This window comes from Gopherus evgoodei, chromosome 11 (assembly GCF_007399415.2).
Source record: "Gopherus evgoodei ecotype Sinaloan lineage chromosome 11, rGopEvg1_v1.p, whole genome shotgun sequence".
Lineage (NCBI taxonomy): Eukaryota > Metazoa > Chordata > Testudines > Testudinidae > Gopherus > Gopherus evgoodei.
In genome coordinates this window covers 8,443,237-8,463,016 of record NC_044332.1, presented here as the reverse complement: position 1 = coordinate 8,463,016, position 19,780 = coordinate 8,443,237, and the positions used below count along the sequence as shown (strand labels likewise).

At 43.1% G+C, this 19,780-nt stretch overlaps 2 protein-coding genes and 1 long non-coding RNA gene across 10 annotated transcripts in view; 2 read left to right on the top strand and 1 right to left on the bottom strand.

Moving 5' to 3' along the window:
* Positions 1 to 12,746, top strand: part of PCNT (pericentrin) — a 276,563-nt gene extending 263,817 nt beyond the window's left edge. For both annotated transcript variants that reach the window (XM_030581110.1, XM_030581111.1), the window contains 5 exons: positions 4,965 to 5,203; positions 7,204 to 7,292; positions 9,114 to 9,267; positions 10,763 to 10,890; positions 12,300 to 12,746. In XM_030581110.1, the coding sequence (XP_030436970.1) occupies positions 4,965 to 5,203; positions 7,204 to 7,292; positions 9,114 to 9,267; positions 10,763 to 10,890; positions 12,300 to 12,340 (651 nt within the window). In that variant the 3' untranslated portion in view covers positions 12,341 to 12,746. The remainder of the gene's footprint in view (positions 1 to 4,964; positions 5,204 to 7,203; positions 7,293 to 9,113; positions 9,268 to 10,762; positions 10,891 to 12,299) is intronic.
* Positions 12,747 to 13,491: 745 nt separating this feature from the next.
* On the bottom strand, positions 13,492 to 14,975 carry LOC115659899. 2 transcript variants are annotated; one of them, XR_004002665.1, is made up of 4 exons: positions 14,688 to 14,975; positions 14,146 to 14,298; positions 13,802 to 14,028; positions 13,492 to 13,608 (listed from the first exon to the last, which is right to left on the bottom strand). It is a non-coding gene; the product is annotated as an uncharacterized LOC115659899 (long non-coding RNA). The 2 variants fall into 2 exon arrangements; XR_004002664.1 differs by lacking the exon at positions 13,492 to 13,608 and having other exon boundaries at positions 13,714 to 14,028.
* Positions 14,976 to 15,287: 312 nt separating this feature from the next.
* The window catches only part of DIP2A (disco interacting protein 2 homolog A), a 213,732-nt gene continuing 209,239 nt past the window's right edge, over positions 15,288 to 19,780 (top strand). For all 6 annotated transcript variants that reach the window (XR_004002532.1, XM_030579396.1, XM_030579397.1 and 3 more), the window contains exon 1: positions 15,288 to 15,395. Coding sequence is in view for 5 of the 6 variants with exons in the window: in XM_030579396.1 (XP_030435256.1) it covers positions 15,293 to 15,395 (103 nt within the window). In the remaining variant the exon portion in view is untranslated. The remainder of the gene's footprint in view (positions 15,396 to 19,780) is intronic.

Below are 19,780 nucleotides of genomic sequence, written 5' to 3'. Positions count from 1 at the left end.
TCAACACCAGGACAAGCCAATGATGCTACGGCATTGCTCCCTGTCACTACGGTATGTTCCCCTGCACAGTCGGGCTCTGCGCCTCCATGGTCTGGCTCAGACTATTAGTTGCACTCCAATAATGACTCATCGATCTGCAGACATAGTCAGTATCGGTCTCGGTCCTGGCATTGCAGATCGTGGGACGTGCCAGCGCCGGTGATATCCTGGCCCCTACAGTGGCCCTTTTGGACTCCTTTGGGTCTACCATCAGGCTCAAGGGCAGGGCTTCTGGGCTGTGTCCTTGGTGTCCACGCCCCATGCTTCTCCTTCAGCCACGTCGGTGGCGCACCATACACCCATAGCACCTGAAGACCCCCTCACGTGACAAGGACCCTGGGCCTTTGCAAGTGGATGCGACTTTCAAGCCGGCACCCTACGTGGTACCAGCACCACAGTCCGCCCCAAATAGGGCAGACCTACCAGAGCCAGGCTTCAGGGAGCCTGAGGGTCAGGAGGACTCGCGGGCCTCATCATCCTCTTCGCTGGATGAGGTGGTGACTGACACTTCTACCACCACATTCCCTGCGCTGGACAATAGCGCGCACCAGGACCTTCTTAGGATGGTGGCCCAAAGCTTACCCCTCCAGACTGAGGAGGTGTCAGACGACTCAGACCCAATGGTGGACATCCTTGCCCAGGAGGGTACATCTAGAGTAGCCTTGCCCCTTATAAAGACCATACAAAACACCACAAAGGTGCTATGGCAGACTCCATCCTCCATACTTCCCACAGCCAAAAGATTGGAAAGAAGGTATTTTGTGCCACAGAAGGGGTACGGACACCTTTTTACCCACCCTCAGCCTGGAACATTAGGAGTGGATGTGCTGAACCACAAAGAGTGGCAGGGTCAACCGGATCCTGCCCCAAAGTCACGGGACACTAAAGCTGGACCTCTTCTGCCGTAAAGTCTACTTGACCTAGGGGGGTTCCAGCTTCGCGTTGCTAATCAGCAAGCAGACTCCATCGCAAATGCTTTTCTCCTCACATGGATGAGTCACATGCTCTGTGAGTTCCTGTCCTTCCCTCTCATACACAGAGTTCTTCTGAAGGTCCGCCAGGACAGGGCTTTGTTGATCTCCATCGTGCCGGCGTGGCCGTGCCAGCACTGGTTCACTTCGCTGTTAAGCCTATTGGTCGACAGACCAGTAACCCTTCCCTTATGCCCAGACCTTATCACTCAGGACCACGGCAAGCTCCAGCACCCCGACCTGGAGTCTCTCCACTGCACTGCATGGAAACGCCATGATTGAACCTGTTGGCGTTCCAGTGTTGGAACTCAGTGAGAGAAGTTTTTCTGGGAAGTAGGAAACCTTCCACGCGAGCCACATATCTGGCAAAGTGGAAGTGATTTTCTATTTGGTCCTTGTGAAAGGGTATCCCACCTGAGCAAGTGCCAATTCCTCTCACTTTGGGCTATTTACTGGACCTGAAGCAACAAGGGCTGGCAATATCATGTATAAAAGTGCACTTGGTTGCCACCTCGGCCTTCCACCCAGGGGCAGTGGATAAATCAGTCTTTGGAAACCCCATGGTTGGCTGATTCCTCAAGGGCTTGAACAGGTTTTATCCCCATGTGCAGCAGCCCATTCCCCAGTGGGACCTCAACCTAGTCTTGTCCAGACTCCTGGGCCCTCCATTTGAGCCCATGGCCACCTGCCCTCTCTCCTACCACTCTTGGAAGGTTACCTTTCTGATGGCTATAACATCGGCTACAAAGGTCTGTGATCTCAAAGAACTTACCTCCAAGCCCCTCTGTACTGTCTTTTACAAAGACATGGTTCAGCTGCATCCTCACCCTGTGTTTCTGCCCAAGGTGGTCTCCTAGTTTCATGTGAATCAGGACATATTTTTACGATCTTCTTCTCTAAGTCTCATGCCACTGACAGAGAGCGAATGCTCCATTCCCTGGATGTCAGGTGTGCCCTCCCCTTCTACATTGAACACACAAAACCATTTAGTAAGTCACCACAGCTCTTCATTGCAATCGCCGAAAGGAGGGCTTCCCGTCTCATCCCAGCACATTTCGTTGTGGATCATGTCCTGCATTAGAACATGCTACGACCTGGCCAAAGTTCCGCCCCCACCGTTGACAGCATACTCCACAAGAGCTCAGGTTTCATCCACAGCTTTCCTCACGCACGTCCCTGTTCAAGACATATGCAAGGCGGCAACATGGTCTTCCATTCACACCTTCACGTCGCACTACGGCATCACCAAACAAACAAGGGATGACAAAGCATTGAGAGGCTGGTCCTACAATCAGCAATCAGATGAACTCCGACCCCTCCTCCAGAGAAACTGCTTGGGAGTCACATATTGGAATGGACACAAGCAAACACTTGAAGAAAAACAGTCACCTATCTTTCGTAACTGTTGTTCGAGATGTGTTGCTCATGTCCATTCCAAATCCCACCCGCCTCCCGTCTGTCGGAGTCTTCCGGCAAGAAGGGACTGAGCAGGCGGTGGGTTGGCAGTGTCCTATATAGACCACCAGGAGGGCACCACTCCAGAGGGCTTCACAGCCGACCCAACACATACTGCCAAGGGATAACCTTCCGATAACGTGCACGCGGTGCGCGCACACACACTTATTGGAATGGGCATGAGCAACGCATCTCGAAGAACAACAATTACGAGAGGTAGGTAACCAGTTTTTCAACTTTCATGATAAAGAGATTGCACTACAGTACTTGTATTAGGTGAATTGGAGAATACTATATCTTTTGTTTTTTACAGTGCAAGTATTTGTAATCAAAGATAAATATAAAGTGAGCACTTTACACTTGGTATTCTGTGTTGTAATTGAAATCAATATATTTGAAAATGTAGAAAACCAAAAATATTTAAATAAATGGTATTCTATTATTGTTTAACAGCGTAATTAATTGCGATTAATTTTTTAATCGCTTGATAGCCCTAGTTTTAACTAAACTGGTTACTTCATGCAGTCAAGGTGGATTTTCAGGGATGAGGCCGTTATGCTTGTTTGCTCTATCTAAAGTAACTGTAACCAAAGAGTAGAGTATGTGTGTATTTTGTGCCTTCTATAGCACATTGTTTAAAGTTAGTCCACTGTTTTCTCTTTAGAGCCAGTCAGTTTCCTGTTGTTTGGCTCTTTCACATGTAACATGGGAAGAAAAATCTTTAAAAACATTGTTAAACAATAGAAATTGGCTGTGGTAATATTTAAACTACTTAATATGTTTTTTGAAATTCACTAGATTTCAAATTGATGGTATCCTTTAAATCATATTCTAGAAAAACTAAACAAGTAGGTTTTACTTTACTTCATGAACATAGTTATCCTCTGCATAGATCTAATCTTAAATTTGAATCTAAGCATATATTTAATTAAAAAAGACAAAACCTCTTGAATAGGATTCCAAGAGTAGATAATGTATATACGCATTGTTAGTAATGCACTCTGTTGGTTTTAACAATTTGAGAGTTACCACATCAAGATCCTTGATTTTTGGGAAACCCAGGCTGCAGTTTTCTTGGTAACTGCTAAGTGAATAGAATCATAGAATATCAGGGTTGGAAGGGACTTCAGGAGGTCATCTAGTCCAACCCCTGCTCAAAGCAGGACCAATCTCCAGACAGATTTTTGCCCCGAGCCCTAAATGGCCCCCTCAGAGATTGAACTCACAACCCTTTAGCAGGCCAGTGCTCAAACTACTGAGCTATCCTTTCCCCTACCATAAAGAAGGTTAAAAAAAGAAAAATTATTCTATTCTGAATCCTATTTGAATTCTCTTGGTTTATGATAAATATGATAGTACTTGCTGTGGCGAAGGAACCAAGATCTCTGCATCTCATATTCGTTAGGATATTAGGTAATTTTCATTAAATATAGAATTGTTTTTCTGCTGTATAAACTGCAATTATTGTTTGCACTTTTAGAATCTTACAAGTTTTCAGTTTTTAGGAAAATCTTTGCAGTCAACTTTCAGAAGATTGTTAGTGATAGATAACATGTAGTTCATGAGGCCATTCAAAAATACTCTTCCACATATGTCTTTGATAAGACAGGTTGTTGTCTTTGATAAGACAGTTGTTGCCAGGTCTTAAAGACACAAATTCCTCTGTAAGGCTCAGGCATCTCTCTCTGATCTAAAAGTTGTCTGAGGGAGACACAAGCCTCTTGTCTGTCACAAGAACTTACCCCAACCATCCATGAATATCATGTATTCAGTGCATAGTTTCCTTTGAACTTCAGAAGCATCTATTAACGCTTTGTGACAATTTTATTGTGATCAAGTTAGATTAATATTGAATACTCATTAATATTAACTAGTTAACACAAATCCTTCTCTAGAAGGTAAACAGTGAAACCATTTTCCCAGTGTTGGGTGTGAATATGGTGTTCAGAAGCTCACAAATGTTAAGACAATTGGACTGTCCAAAATCAAATGCCTGTAAAGTTAGTTACATAAGGCCTTGTCTATGCTAGGAAATTGCTGTTGTTGTAGCTGTCCCCATATCAGCAATACTGGAAGCACTAATGTAGATGTCTTCTGGCAGCTGTTCTTAGAACCTTACTTGACTGGTCAAGTAACCCAGCAAAAATTCCTTGGTGTAGATAAGGCCTTGTAGACAGGTAGAGGTATGGCAGACTTACAGACCATCATGTAAGGCTTCCTTGGTGCCATTATCACAAACACTGTTAATTTTCAGTAAATGGTCCGGATCAGCAGGAGCTTCAGTAATCCAAATTTTAATTGGAAGTTTCATTTTCAAAAACATTATACAGTTTACTCAAAGTTTTAGAAGCAGTTCTTATTATATGGCCTTCCGCGCAATTTTCCAAAGCAAAGCAGCTTTAGCTAGCTTTTGTCAAGCCACGGACAACAGATTGTGGGAGAACTTGTGGGAGTAAACAGGTCTGGCTATGCAATTTCAATGACTTGGGTTTTTTTCAGCTGCAGAAATTATACAAGAAGTATCTGCGAGCAGAAAGTTTTAGAAAGGCTCTCGTTTATCAGAAGAAATACCTTCTTCTGCTTCTGGGTGGATTCCAGGATTGTGAGCAAGCAACACTATCGCTGATAGCTCGTATGGGAGTCTATCCTTCGCCTGCAGACCTGCAAGTCTCTGAATCACGTTCCCGTCCTTTTACCAAGTTCAGATCTGCAGTGAGAGTGGTCATTGCAGTATCAAGGTAAAAACAAACTCACATAATAATTTCCCTATGTTTTTCTTGTAAATGTTACAGCATCCACAATACATTCCCCAGATTTTTCATTTGTAGAACTGCTCAGTTGTCGTTCACTTACTCTGGAGTGAAAGGTTTGTTCAACGGTTATTTCAGAGTGTGTGTTAGACAATGATTATGTGTTTGACCAATATAGCATGTTCAAGGCCAATGTGTTTCATGTGCGCCTTATTAGAATACTTCAAAATATTTCTTCCTCAAAGCTGCTTTTGTCTATTTTTATACTGCACCCAGCCCCATGGTATCTGAGAACCTGCATGCAGCACCTGTGAAGGAATGACCCATTCAGGCAATATCACCTCTTTCTGGGCTTACTGAGTGTATTCTAATCCATAGTAGACTATTGTATCACCAGTCACTGGCCTGATGTATTAATTCTTCCATCTGACCTCATTCATGCTTCATCAGCGATGAGTATGTTCCTCTGAGTTCTGCCAACAAGTCCACTTTTCATCAGTCACAAAGCTTGTCACATTGATTTATCCACAAAGGATCAATCTATAATAAGCAGATAATTTCAAGATGCAAAACCAAGTTCCCTATTGGTTGGAGGTCACTGAAATATTACTTTTTTAAATTTTAAAATAATTTTGTTCTAAATGTAACAGGTGGTTCCTCCTGAGTCTTTTCCCTCACTTTGTAAAAGTGTGATTGGCTGAGGTTAATAATTGCCTGATGTGAGTCTAATTAGGGAGTTAGTCCCAGCACAGGAATAAGTCCTGTACTTTGTTATACCTGAGAGGGAAGCTTGCATTGCAACCGCAGCAGGATGACATGCAGGCATGCAGGAAACCGGTGACCAATCCTGTGAAGCACGAGGTCCTGCCCTTGGGCTCCCTAAGGCTGTGGTATAGTGGAGGGCATCCTCCAACATCATGCATACATAAGTACGGAGGAAAGGAGCCACAAGCCTTCTGCCCATGCTGAATAGGGAGCGAGAAAGGGAAGGATCTGCTACGCTCAGAGACGAAACAAAGGGAAGGCAGGAACTGTAGAGGGGGATTGGTGTTTTTAGGCTGTTATAATTGTATTACCCCACTTGTTACTTTTCTTACTGCCACATAAACAGTCTTTTGGGACTGGGTTTCTGTTACCAGGGACTTGCCTTTGCATATTGTACGTCACCAAACATGATTTTTTTTAACGTTTTAGACGGACACACACACAAAGGAGGAAGGGAGAAAATGTCAAATACATTAAAATGAAAAAGTAAATTAAGATTTCACTATAAGAAGCTTGTTTATGCCTTTGTTCCTTCTGTCTTATCCTGCCCCTGAAAGTCTCCTAATGGCATCTTAATGTCTTTGTAGGGAATATGTTAGGATAGGTTCCTCATCCTGTTCCTTAGTATTACACCTTTCTTGTTTGTGTTCACTGCATTGTTACAGCTGGCAGAGCGGGTGAAACTTAATAGGGTTTTTTTAATTGAGATGACTGTGGTTTCTCTCAACTAGGTGCAATGTAGAGAGAAGCCCTGCTTTAAAACCAGTATCTACATTCTCAATTTTCTTGTCTGACTCCATCAGCTGTTTAATAAATATTGGAAGGACAGTTAACACAGTCAACTATTTGATAAGCCTATGCCCAGGAGACTTAAGACTTAAGGGGATAGCTCAGTGGTTTGAGCGTTGGCCTGCGAAACCCGGGGTTGTGAGTTCAATCCCTGAGAGAGCCACTTAGGGATCAGGAGCAAAATCAGTACTTGGTCCTGCTAGTGAAGGCAGGGGGCTGGACTCCATGACCTTTCAGGGTCTCTTTGAGTTCTATGAGATAGGTATATCTCAATCTATTAAGTTGAATATCATTGTGCTCCCGTTCCTTTCTGGGCTTGTTATTTGTACTGTTTAAGATGTTCACATCAGCAATAATGTTTAATATTTCAATTCAGTGAATTTTTGTTTTTCTGCTGTTTTTAATTTGTATACACTCTTTATATTGTTTGCAAGGTTAAAGTTTTTGGTGAAAAAATGGCATAAAGTAAACAGAAAAGGGGCCCAGGGAGAAAACATTTCTCACAGTATTGGACATAACCCAGGTGAGTATTTCTTTTGAAAAATAATTATGGTTTATTAATATTTCTTTGCAATAGTATGCGTCTTTATTAATTAGTAACAAATAGACTTTAATAGGGAAATGGTTTGATATTTTATCATAAAAAGCTGTTACAACATCAGTTCCCCCAACTTAATGGTTGAGATCCTACTCACCATAGTTGGGGAATTCAGAATTTATAATTTCAACAGCAGCTAATTGTTTCCTCTTATGTAAGGGCACAGATAGTGAGACTGAAAAGCATTTAAAGTTGAACAAAGGAAATTATTTTTCATACCATGCACAGTCATCCTATGGGTGGAACTCATTGCCACAAGATATCAGTAATGCAGAGACTGGACATTTACACAGATAGCAATATCTCCAGAGTTGTTAGCATAAATATTCAAAATCTTTTTTTTTTTTATTTTTAATGACATGAGCTAGTTAATGGAAGTTGGGAAAGGACTTTTCCTGTTGGTAAGTTATTCCATAAGTGCTTTCTGTGGGATTTCTTGTACCTTCCTCTAAAACAGCTGTCACTCACCATTATTAGAGATCAGACCATTGGTCTGATCAAGGGGTAGGCAACCTATGACACACGTGCCAAAGGTGGCACGCGAGCAGATTTTCAGTGGCTCTCACACTGCCCGGGTCCTGGCCACCAGTCCAAGGGGCTCTGCATTTTAATTTAATTTTAAATGAAGCTTCTTAAACATTTTAAAAACCTTATTTACTTTACATACAAAAATAGTTTCATTATATATTATAGACTTATAGAAAGAGACCTTTTTAAAACTTTAAAATGTATTACTGGCACGTGAAACCTTAAATTAGAGTGAATCAATGAAAACTTGGCACACCACTTCTGAAAGGTTGCCGACCCCTGGTCTGATCCATTTTGGCAGTTATGTTCCTACGCCTAATCTTATAGATGTGTTATGAGAACCACATATTTTAATACATGGACTTGTGTATATAATATCTCAGATGTCATTTTAAATTAATTCATTGTTTTTAACAAAAAATTAGATTGCATATTGAACTAAATACAGATTTAACCAGTAAAATAGTGCATTTTCCAGTTCCCGATGTACATGGGACGTTACTTTTCATTCTTTATACTATTTTTAACTTACTTATATCACTTTTATACCTCAACAAATATATTTCAAGCTTTGTATTTCTCGTTAAGGTCTAGGTACCTCCCAAATTTGAATCTTAAACATTTTACTGGTTTTATTACCTCAGTGCAAAACAACATCTCGGCAGTTTCCTCAAAAGCCAATTTTTGTGATCTGTTTTTCATGGTCAAATGGATCCGACTGACTAAATGGAATTTCTTGGACTCCTGTCTCTTCTCCCTCATTTAAAAAAACGTGTGGATATATATATTTCTCCATATCTATAGCCTTATATCCATATTGTGATATAGATGAGAACAAGCATGAGATGTTAGAATTGGTTGAGAAAAATATTTGGAATTAAAGGCTTTAAAATAGGAACCGGGAATGAAGGTGCCTCTGGTGTTATAATAAAATACAATAATGAAAAATGATTGTAGAAGGGAGTCACAAGGTAGCTTTCAAAATCATGCATGTGCATGATTTGTCAGAGAGTTGTATGTGTGGAGTGGTTGTATTACTACAAACATTAAAATGTCGGCCTCGTTGAATACTGTCAAAAACAGTTGTTCAACACAGGGACTCAGCCTTTGACTTAAAAACCAAAATAAAAGTTGTTTTGCTGTCATTTACAATTTTTGGTACATATTGTGTCTCTCTGGGAATAGTTTCATTTGTTGACTGTTACTTGTTTAATACAGTTTCTGGTGCTAGGACAGAAGTTTTAAGACAGCAGCAGCTCCCAAGTGTTAATGTAAACTCCCCTCCTACCCGAGATATTGGATCGTGCCACAGAACCAGTTCTGCTAGATTTGTGAACCACTCTCCGAAATCCTCTTACTGGTTACATAACAGGTACTAGTATAACATAATATATTGTATTTGTTCTGCCAGATAGTAATCTTTCATAAGAATATAACCTATTGTTGGGAGATTATGTGAACAAGAATGGAAATTTGATTCCTTACGTTTATTAAATGTATTACATTTGTCTCAGGATGCTCAACATAGTTGTACTTCCAATTTGTTTTGATTGGTTTTAAACACAGCATGTGCTTGATTTTTTAGTATGAGGTATATGACATTATTATGACAAAACGAAGAACTTCTAATGTTTGTGGTCATGATCCCTCCCTATAGAGGCAATCTTTGATTATTTGTGTCTCACAAATTGAAGTTTATTACCATGTCTTCACAGAAGCATGTTCAATAATCTTGTGTGAAAGCCATGTTAGTTGAGATGGCCATGCCACAATGTTATGATGCTTCATTAGTAACAAACACCTGCAGGCTTCGGGTGTGTGTATCTGGGCAAGGGATGGAGGGCATGCTCACCTGCAGTTTTGTTCAATGTGAGGGAGCTGTGGCCAAATCCCAGTGCTCCAAAGGGGGTCTTAGATACCAAGGGTGAGATTCTGCACTGCACACCTAAGAGGCACGGCACAGAACTCCCAGAACTCCATCTCTGCTCTCCCCACCACTTCTCAGAGCAAAAGATTTAGCACCTGGGCTGCCTTCTACAGCTGTTTCCTGCCAACTGCTTCCACTAGGCAGCTACCTCTTAGGGCTTTTTACTACCAGGGAGATCCACGCTGCTGCAATCGATGCAGCGGGTGTCAGCTTAATAAATTCTGTCATCAATTTAGTGAAGACCTGCTAAATTGACAGCAGAGCGCTCTCCAGTTGACTCTGGTACTCCAGGTCCCCGAGAAGAGTAAGGTAAGTCGTCGGGAGACCATCTCCCGTCGATGCAGTGCAGTGAATACACCACGGTAAGTTGATCTAAGTTATTCACCTAGCTGGAGTAGCTTAACTTAGGTCATCTTACCCCGATTGTGTAGATAAGGCCTTAGATATGAGCAGGGCTGAGACTCCAGTTTCCAGCCCTTAACAAGAATGGTACTTTCTTTCACACTCCATCCCAAATATTACACCACTCATCCTCATTCATCACTTTTTTCACAAAATGGGGTTTGAGAGGTACAGAGACACTTCTTGAAATTCCAGTTTCCCTTATACTGAATTATTAACTACATGAGGACATTTATGCTGGCCTTAGCTGTGTGCATATTGCAGTGTGGTGTAGCCATGTTGGTCCCAGGCTATTAGAGAGACAAGGTGGGTGAGGTAATATGTTATTGGATCAACTTCTGTGGATGAAACAGACAAGCTTTCAAGCTACACAAGGTTCTTCTTTAGGACCTGAAGAAGAGTTCTGTGTAGTTCGAAAATGTGTCACTTTCTCCAACAAAAGTTGATCAGTAAAAGCTAACGGCTCACACACCTTCTCTGTGTGTATATTGTGAGCTTCACAAAAGAAGATGATTATTTTTTTTCTTTTCTTTTTAAGATTACATCCATCCACAAGTTCAGTTTCGGAGAAGTCACTGGTGTCTACTCAAGACCCCGAACGGTCATTAACTGAATACATCCATCGCTTAGAGGTTATCCAGCAGAGATTAGGAGGTGCACAAATAGGTAAAATGAACCTCATCACCCCTCAGACTTTTCTAAAGTCTCGTCGTCTTTTTTCAAAACCCAGCTACATATTGTCCTTAATAGTCACAAAATGTGAAGAACGTTTTAAAAAGGAACAACTTTGCATTTGTCATGGTGAGAGGGGAGATTAAACTGTACATCTTTTTAAGTGAAGCTTTACTGCTTTCATGGTTTGTATCTTAAAAGGTTCAAAGCATGACACTTCGACAAATGATTTCTTAACTGGAGCTGTTCAAAGATAAAAAGGTCGTCTTTCCAGTGTTCTTATACTGTCAGACATTAAGCATGTAAGAGGAGAGTTTCAATGGAAGTTGCTTCATTCCCACCAGATCTCTAAAAAGCTCTAAAAATTCTAATTTTTTCCCATCTAGATTCAGGACAAAAAGTCAATCTTGAAAATATTCATGAACTGAAACTTTTTTTTGGTTCAGTTTTCTATTTCAACCATTTTTCTTTTTAACCTCAGTGTAAATAGCTTAAATTTCTAAACAGAAAGTTATTTTGAATAACAACATGATAGCAGGCTCGCTATCATGTAATTTACCAGTTATTAGAAGCTAAACAATGTCACTCGGTGTTTGTTATTAACTGTGTATAATGACTCCGACCTTTAGTGACATGGTCATTTTAATACCAGCTTCTAATTCCGAGTTTTGCAAAGCACTTTCGTGAGGCCAATTAAGATGAAAAAAATTATTATACTTGAAGGTGATGTATTTTGTATATTGAGGGTGAAATCCTGGCCTCATTGAAGTTAATGGGAATTTGACATTGTCTTCAATTGGGCCAGGATTTCAACCATAGTTTGTTGCCGTGAATTTGAAAACTTGACAGTACCTTACAGAATCAAATGTTTTGTTTAACAGTTTACTACCTAACCTTGGCATAATCAGTGACACTTTTCAGAAAAGTGGCCATCATTGGAAGACGGCTCAGAAATGCTGCTTTAATTATTAATCATACTTTTAGTTTATGTGGGGGAGAGTTTGAAAAGGTCACAGCAAAATCTCTCCGTGTTGTGAATAAAATGGTTTCTAGTTTCCAGTAAACTTTAACATGTACACATCAGCCTGAAATAAACTGTGAGATCACACTTTGTTGTTAGTAAAAAGTATCAAATTAGGACCAGACAGTCAAGCTCATTGCTGCTTGTGAAAGGAACCTGGCCTTGAATCCAGGTCTCCCGGTTAGTAGGCCGTCTAGTCCCTTGTGTGTCTTGTTCCGAAGTGGATTGTGGAAGAGATTCCCTCTTTCACCAAAGCCAACATGAAATTCATGGTGGGAAGCAGACATCATCAGGGAAAATAATGCAACACTGTACTGTGACAATTGGTAATGTAACTACTAATAGGTTGCCAGTATTCATTGGTTGTTTTATTTAAATTTAGGAAGCACTCCAGGACGACCTCACCAGAGAAACATAAAGTGATCAGAGCGCTTCTCAGATCTGGGACCAAAAACCCCAGGTTGCTGCTTCCTTCTGAAGTGGATGTTTTTGTATTCTCGTGTTTCCGAGCAGTAGGAAATCCAACAGTTATGTGCAGTTGAATAAAGGGGTTTTAGTGTCTATGCAATGTTTTTGCATCAGATTTTTATGTAATCGGTTTATTAAATTTTAATACATTTACACTTTTATAGGAAGTCGCTATTCACTCACAACGTTTTACATACTTATGGGGAATAACTGTTAACCATAATTTAAGTGTGCCTGCAGGATTGTATTGGAAGCCACGAAGTGTCTTTTTTTTAATGTTTATTTTTCTAAAGTGTATAGCCGGATTCCTTGTAAAAAGTTATTAAAATGACATTTTATTAGCAAATTCTTATTATGTATTGGTTTTGGTTCCTGCGCTGTGTATCTAATTGCTGCTCTTACCATAAAGCTGCTCGAGATTTTCATCTGCAAATAAGGTTATTGATATCAACTAAACAGTTACATATGCATCAGTAAGAAGCACTCATGTATAAATCTTCTGATTATATTCTGAAAATTTTGGATTGATATGTTGGGTTTTCAAACACTGAAAGTAACTGCTGTCCTGATCCTCTCACGAAGCACCACCACTAACTATGTGAAGCCATCATCCTTTGAGTTTCACGTGAAATGGAGATCTGCTGTTTAGGTGAATTAGATTAGAAGCTTCTTTCCTGCTCATCTTTGCTGTGGGAAAGGATGGAGATATGATACCAAATCATGCCAAGCCAGCTTGATATTCCCTCCTTTGGCAGGGTTAACTGGTTGGAGGATGGGGGAATGTGGTGGACATAATATACCTGGACTTTAGCAAGGCTTTTGAGACAGTCCTACATGACATTCTGATAATTAAACTGGAGAAATGCAGGCTTGCCAGAACTACCTGTGAGTGGATACATAACTGGTAAAAACAAACAAACAAACAAAAAAAAAAAAACAAACTACAAACAATGAGTATTTATTAATGAAATGTCACATTGGAGGGAGGTCTCAAGTGGAGTTCCATAGGGATCTGTTCTGGGTCTGGTGTTTAACATCTTTATTAATGTTGTATATGGAGCATACTGATGAAATTTGCAGATGAGACAAAGCTGGGGGAGGGAGTGAGAAGGTTTGCAAACACTTTGGAGCATAGAGCTAAGAATCAGAGGGATCTTGATAAATTGGAGAAGTGGACTGTAGATGATTACATTTTCTGTTGAATTTCATTTTAAGTGCTATACCTAGGGAAGAAAAACCAAATGCACAAATACAGAATGGGGGATAACTAGCTTGGCAGCAGCACTGCTGACAAGGATCTGGGAGTTGTCAGCAGTGCCATTGCACACCAAAAACAAACAAACAAACAAAAAAAAATGCAATTTTAGGTTGCATTAACAGAGGCATAGCATGCAAATCACAGGCAGTGATACTAACCCCTCTACTCAGTGGTGGTTAGGCTTCCACTGGAGAACTGTTTCCAGGTTTGGTCACCAATGCTTAGGAAGGATGTAGAGAAACTGGAAAGGATCCAGAGGCAAGCAACAAAGGAATGGAATGCAAGTCATATGAGCGAAGGCTGAAGGAACTGGGTATGTTTACTCTGGAAAAGAGGAGATGGGGCCGGGATGGGGCATGATAGCCATCTTCAAATACTTGAAAGGCTGCCAGAAAGAAGATAGAGAAAAGTTATCTTGCCACAGAGGGCAGGACAAGATTAAGCAAAACAGATTTAGATTTAAATCTTAGGAAAAACTGAACAGTAGGACAATGGAACGTACCTACACTGGAGGTTTTCAAAGGGAGGCTGGATTGCCATATGTCTTGGAAGGTTTAGACCACTGCTTCCCAACCTTTCCACACCACTCTAGCCCTTTCTGGAGTCAGATTTGTCTTGCATACCACCAAGTTTCACCTCACTTACAAAATCGGACCTAAAAATACAAGTGTCACAGCACACTGTTACTGAAAAACTGCTTACTGTCATTTTACCATATAATTATAAATATTGTAGTTGCATTTCATTGTATAGTATATAGAGCAGTATAAAGAAGTCATATGAAATTTGAGTTTGTGCTGACTTTGGCAGTGATTTTTATGTAGTGTTGTAAAATAGACATAGAGCTAGATGACTTGATATACCCCCTGGAAGACCTCTTGAGTTCCCCCAGGGCTATAGTTACCCCTGCCTGAAAACCGCTGGTTTAGACACAACACATGGTGCATCTTGGTAGGGGGTTAGACTAGCTGACCCTTATGGTCCCTTCTAATCCTATGATTTAGGATAGAGCCATCCTGTCAGGCACCAATAGTAGATCACAACCTCTTAATGCCAGGAAGCATCCTCTTGTAGTAGTAGTTGTGCATTGTTTCAAACAGCCTGAGAGCCCCCTCTACCCGGCAGCAATGGGGGTGATGCTGTAGGTGCCAGGGTGACACGCTGGCACGTGTGAAAAATCAGGAGCGAGGTGAGGGGGACCAGACGTCTGGGACAGAGCCCCAAGGCCGGGCCTGTCCCTATCAGATCGGGACAGCCGGGCCCCGGGCAATGAGTATTTAAATAGTTCCTGTGCGGGCCCAGCGGGAGCCCTCCTGCCGCCGCCTCGGCCACTCACGGGGGCGGGGCTCGCTGCGGTTCCACTCTGGGAGACTACACTTCCCGGCATGCTCGCTGCTCCCAGCCGCCGTCCCGGCGCGGGGCAGCCTGGGAGTTGTAGTCCCCACCCACTCGTCTCTCCCTGGGAGCCCGGCCCCACCCCTCCAGGATCACTTCCCGGGCCCCGCCCCCTGCGCAGTGCACGCGCCTGTAGCTGCGGCAGCGGCCGCGCCGTGCGGTGTGGGGAGGGGAGCGGCCGCGCTGCGCCTGCCTGGGCCGGGGGCTGCCCTGAGGCGGCCGGGCGCGCGGGCGGGGTCTCGCGCCAGCCGGACATGGCCGCGGAGCGCGGGGGCTGCTCCCTGGAGGCGGTGCCGGTGCCGCTGCCGCCCGAGGTGCGCGAGAGCCTGGCCGAGCTGGAGCTGGAGCTGTCGGAAGGTGAGAGGCGGCGGCGGGGGGGTAACGAGCCCCGCTCCTGCGGGCGGCGGGCGGGCGCGCCCCGGTCCCCCCCCGAGCGGCGCTGCGGCCCGGCCGGGGTCCTGCGCTGCCCGCGCGGGAACCTGAGGGGCGGGGGGGGGCAGCGACCCTGGCTCTGCCCGGGTCCGGGTCCCGCTAACGCGCCGCCTGCCCTGCCGGGCCCGCCCGCCGAGCGCTGTGGGCGCGCCGCAGGCAGCGCGTGGTGCTCGGCGCTGAGCCCGTGTGACGGGCGGCGGAGTGAGCGCCTGTCAGACCGGTTCCTGCCCGGTGACTCCCGCCCCGAGAGAAGCCTGGGCTGCTCCTCTCCCGAGGGGGGGGGGGGTTATTTCTGCCCTGTGCCCGCGTTTGCATTGTGCTGAGAAAAGTGCTGCCGAGCTGGGCGCTGTGTTCATTCCTCCTGCAAGTCCGACGCGAATTGGGAGTGGTTCTGTTCTGACCTTACTGAGAAGCCTTGGCTGGTTGGTTGAGACATTTTACACTATCATTTTCTGTTCAGTTATTGTGACTTTAAATAGAAAAGTGACTCCCCGTAAGTTCTAGGTGGCCTGAGATTGATTAGCTACACTCAGCAACACCGTGCCATAGGGAAGTCACAATCCAGCCAGTGAGCACAGCGCTACAACTCCTGCCCTTCTTCACCCAAAGTCCCCATACCTTGTACCTTTCCAGAGACCCTCTCAGATAGCGTCAGTATTTATTTATATAGTAGTTTCTTTGCTAGAATACTGTTTGGGATACTGGAAAGTGGGAAGGTGCTGGGATTCAGCTCAGGGGCTCCATCTTCTTCTGGACGAACCTTTAGTTAATTGTCTAGTACGTTTGAAGTCATGCATCCAACAAAGTGGGTATTCACCCAGGAAAGCTCATGCTCCAATACCTCTGTTAGTCTATAAGGTGCCACAGGGCTCTTTGCTGCTATTACATTTGAAGCGGCTTCTCCCACTCAACTCATGGTGCTAGAAGAGGGAAAGACCCTTGTCTCTCTTCCACTGTACCTGAGAGCCTCCAGGGAGATAGTAATGTGTCTGCCAAGCTATTCCAGTCAAAACTGCTGGCTGTAAAATGCTCCACCTCCTGACTGCTGTGAAATGTGTGCCTGGTGGTGGTGGTGGTCGCCTAGTTGCCTGGCAGTTATAAGGGTGTGTGGATGTGGGGATTAAGAGTTCTGCCCTACCTCCACTCTTGGATCCTTTACCATGTATTGCTTCAGGTGCTGCTTCCGGTTCCAGTCAGAGTTTTCCAGAGCAGTACCAGTGCCTGCGAGGTGCACAGCTGTATATAGGTTTCTGAGCAACATCAGTTGAATTGATCATTTTCATTCTGGTGAGCCTTGATGTAGTTATGAACAACAGCAGAGGCTCTGGAGTGATCTGCTTGCTGGAGACTTGGGAAGAAACCATGGCATCAGTTCATTTGTCAAAGGGTTTTTTATAACTATAAAAAGTTGCAAGACTGAGTAGAAATGCTGGTGTCTTGGGCCAAGAAGGCTTTCCAGTTTTTCTGGAGTGTTTTATAGCTTAAAAAATTGATTGTTGTCTAAACACCTGTTCAGCTAAGAAGTGTTAAAAGTATGTGAAGCAGGGAGCATTGCTGTTTTTACAAGAGGAAGTAATATAATCTATTAACTTGAACTGAATGTATTGTTTTCTTTTAAATTGCCATTAGCACGTTTCGTAAAATTGTAATGCCTTTATTTTTGCTTTTTGTTTTTTTACCTTCTTTGTGATATAAGTCACCCTTCTGCTCTGAGCCGTGTCTATACTGGGGCTTTTAATCCACTGGTATAGCTACATTGGTATAGCTGCTCAGGGGCCAACCTACAGTATAGACGTGGTGCACTGGGGTAAGCATGACTGCAAGGTGATGAATGAGCTGCACTGGTTATTGAAGTTTCGCCACCAATGTAGTTACTCCAATGTGGATTAGGCCTGGGACTTTGGAGACCTGGGTTCAGTTCTTGGCTGTGCCACAGATTTCCTGTGTGACCTTAGGCAAATAATTTCTGTGTCCTGCTTCACCACCTGTAAAATGGGTATATTATTTCCTTGCTTACAGCCTTAATCTTGTCTGTTTAGATTGAAAGCTCTTAAGGGCAAAAAGGATCTGCATTACATGTTTCTATAGCGCCTAGTACAGTTGGGCCCTGATACCAGTTGGGGTATCTCTGTGCTACTGAAGTGGTTCTCACTTTTTTTTCATGGACCACTTAATGTTCTTTCCAAATGTTGTTTGTACCATTAACTAACTATTCTAAAGCACTTTGGATAAAAGTGCTATATATTAAAAAAACGCTTTTTGTTCTACAAATAAAAGCACACTACTCATATATTTTAATATCAGTAGTCTTACCTTTCTAATGCGATGGATGTGCCCTCTCTTCCTGCCGTGGTAGCCCCCGAGCTGGGGCTGGGAAGAAGGGGGAATGTCTTTCCCTCTTTCCCCCGCCATGGTAGCCCTCGAGCTGGGGCTGGGAAGGAGGGCTCTCTCTGTCTGGCAGCCGCATCCCTGGAGCTGGGGGAAATTGTCTCTTTCTCTGTCAACTGCAGCTCTGCACTTCCCAAATTCCCCCCACCCCAGCTTCTCACCCAGCTTTCCCCTCCCGCCTACCCCGTACCCCAGGACCATTACCTTACCTTATATGTGCATCTTCTCCAGGGTCCAGGCGCCTACTTAGTGAAGCCACACATGCACGGCTCCACTAATTAGATGAGTGGCCCTTTATTTTCTCATGTGCGGCCACCCAGGTTCACACTTTAGAGGGAACTATCTGCAAACCACCTGAATGGAGCTCTCGGACCACAATTTGAGAACCTCTGTGCTACTGTAATACAAATAATTAGTATAATCAATCTCTTAGCTGAGTTGAAAGGAGAAATAAGTTATGGCAAGACATTAATTTTAATTTGTCTAAAATTGATACAATTTTATTTTACAGCTCTGTAGTTGTGAAGACTTTCATTGTGATTGGTATCTGTGGGAAATGTTATCAGCTCTTGCTCTTTTACTGCGTGTAGGTGTCAGTCACGATCATGTTGAATGTTGATGTTTGGAGACCTGTTGCATGCTGTGGGGCAATAGGACAGCAGTACAGTCATAAAGATTACATGTTGTGTAAGTACATTTAACTGAGAATTGTCAGTTGGCCACAATTTTTTATACAACAAATTCCAGTATAACAGGTACAGTAGACCCTCAGAGTTACAGATACCTCGGGAACGGAGGTTGTCTATAACTCTGAAATGTTCGTAACTCTGAGCAAAGCACAATTCAGTCTCCAGATCCAGTGACACTCCAGGCCTGGATTCAGCAGCAGCTAGGCTCTCTACCCAGCCCTGGCATGAGTTTGCAAGCTTGTCCCTCTCCTGGCAGAGGAGTGTGTGTGTGTATGTGTGTGTGTGAGTGAGAAAACAGCTTGTCCCACTCCCCGTGTGGGTAGGGGGAATAAGGGGCGAAAGCTGTGCAGACCCCAGCACTACTCCTGCTCTGCTGGCTCCAGCTACCTGGGGCAGGCAGCCCCAATGCCTTGCTGTAAGTGGTTGCCCTGGGGGTGGGGTGTGGACAGGCAGCCCAGATGTACCTACCTTTTAAGATGCAGGACAGGCACATTACAGTACTTGCTTTTTTTTTAAATCTCTGCTGCTGCCTGGTTGGCTCCTTCCAGTTCCCCGTGATGTCCTTGACTGGTCAGTCCGTAACTCTGGTGTTCGTATCTTTGAGGTTCTGCTGTATTCATATGTTCTGAAAATACTTTTATTCTTTTTGCAGTACTGTAGTCATCGGAAAGATGCTGAACCTGAACAACAGTGTGAACAACACTTCCCGAAGTTAGCACCTGCTTGTCATGTATTGAGAATAGTTAGGTTTGGCAAAATTCAGGTTTTGGTTTATTTTGATGGACAATATGATGTTTACTTCTAAGCATTTAAAAACCTTTATTGATTTTAAATACTAAGTTGCCCAAAATTATGGGTTTTAAGCATTTTTATTTTTATCTATTTAAAATTTCACAATTGTGGGAAATTAGAGGGGGCGTCAGATAATAATTTAGTGACTAGACATTGAGATTCAAAAAGTTAAAGCTCCATGACTGTTAAGCCACAAATTATCAGCATCACTTGTCAAAATATGCCAAGAAAGTGTCCTTAAATCAAACTCATAAGTTCTCAGGCAGCATTTTTCTTTCTTTCTTTCTCTGTACATTTCAATTATCACCAGTGGAACAGTTTCTTCGTCTGTGTGCGTTTATGGTGAAATTAATGTTTACTGATTAAAAACTGAATCTTTCAAACCTTAATAGTTGTCAGTAGTTTCTTGAATGCATATGCAGTTTACTCCTACAGCCTAGT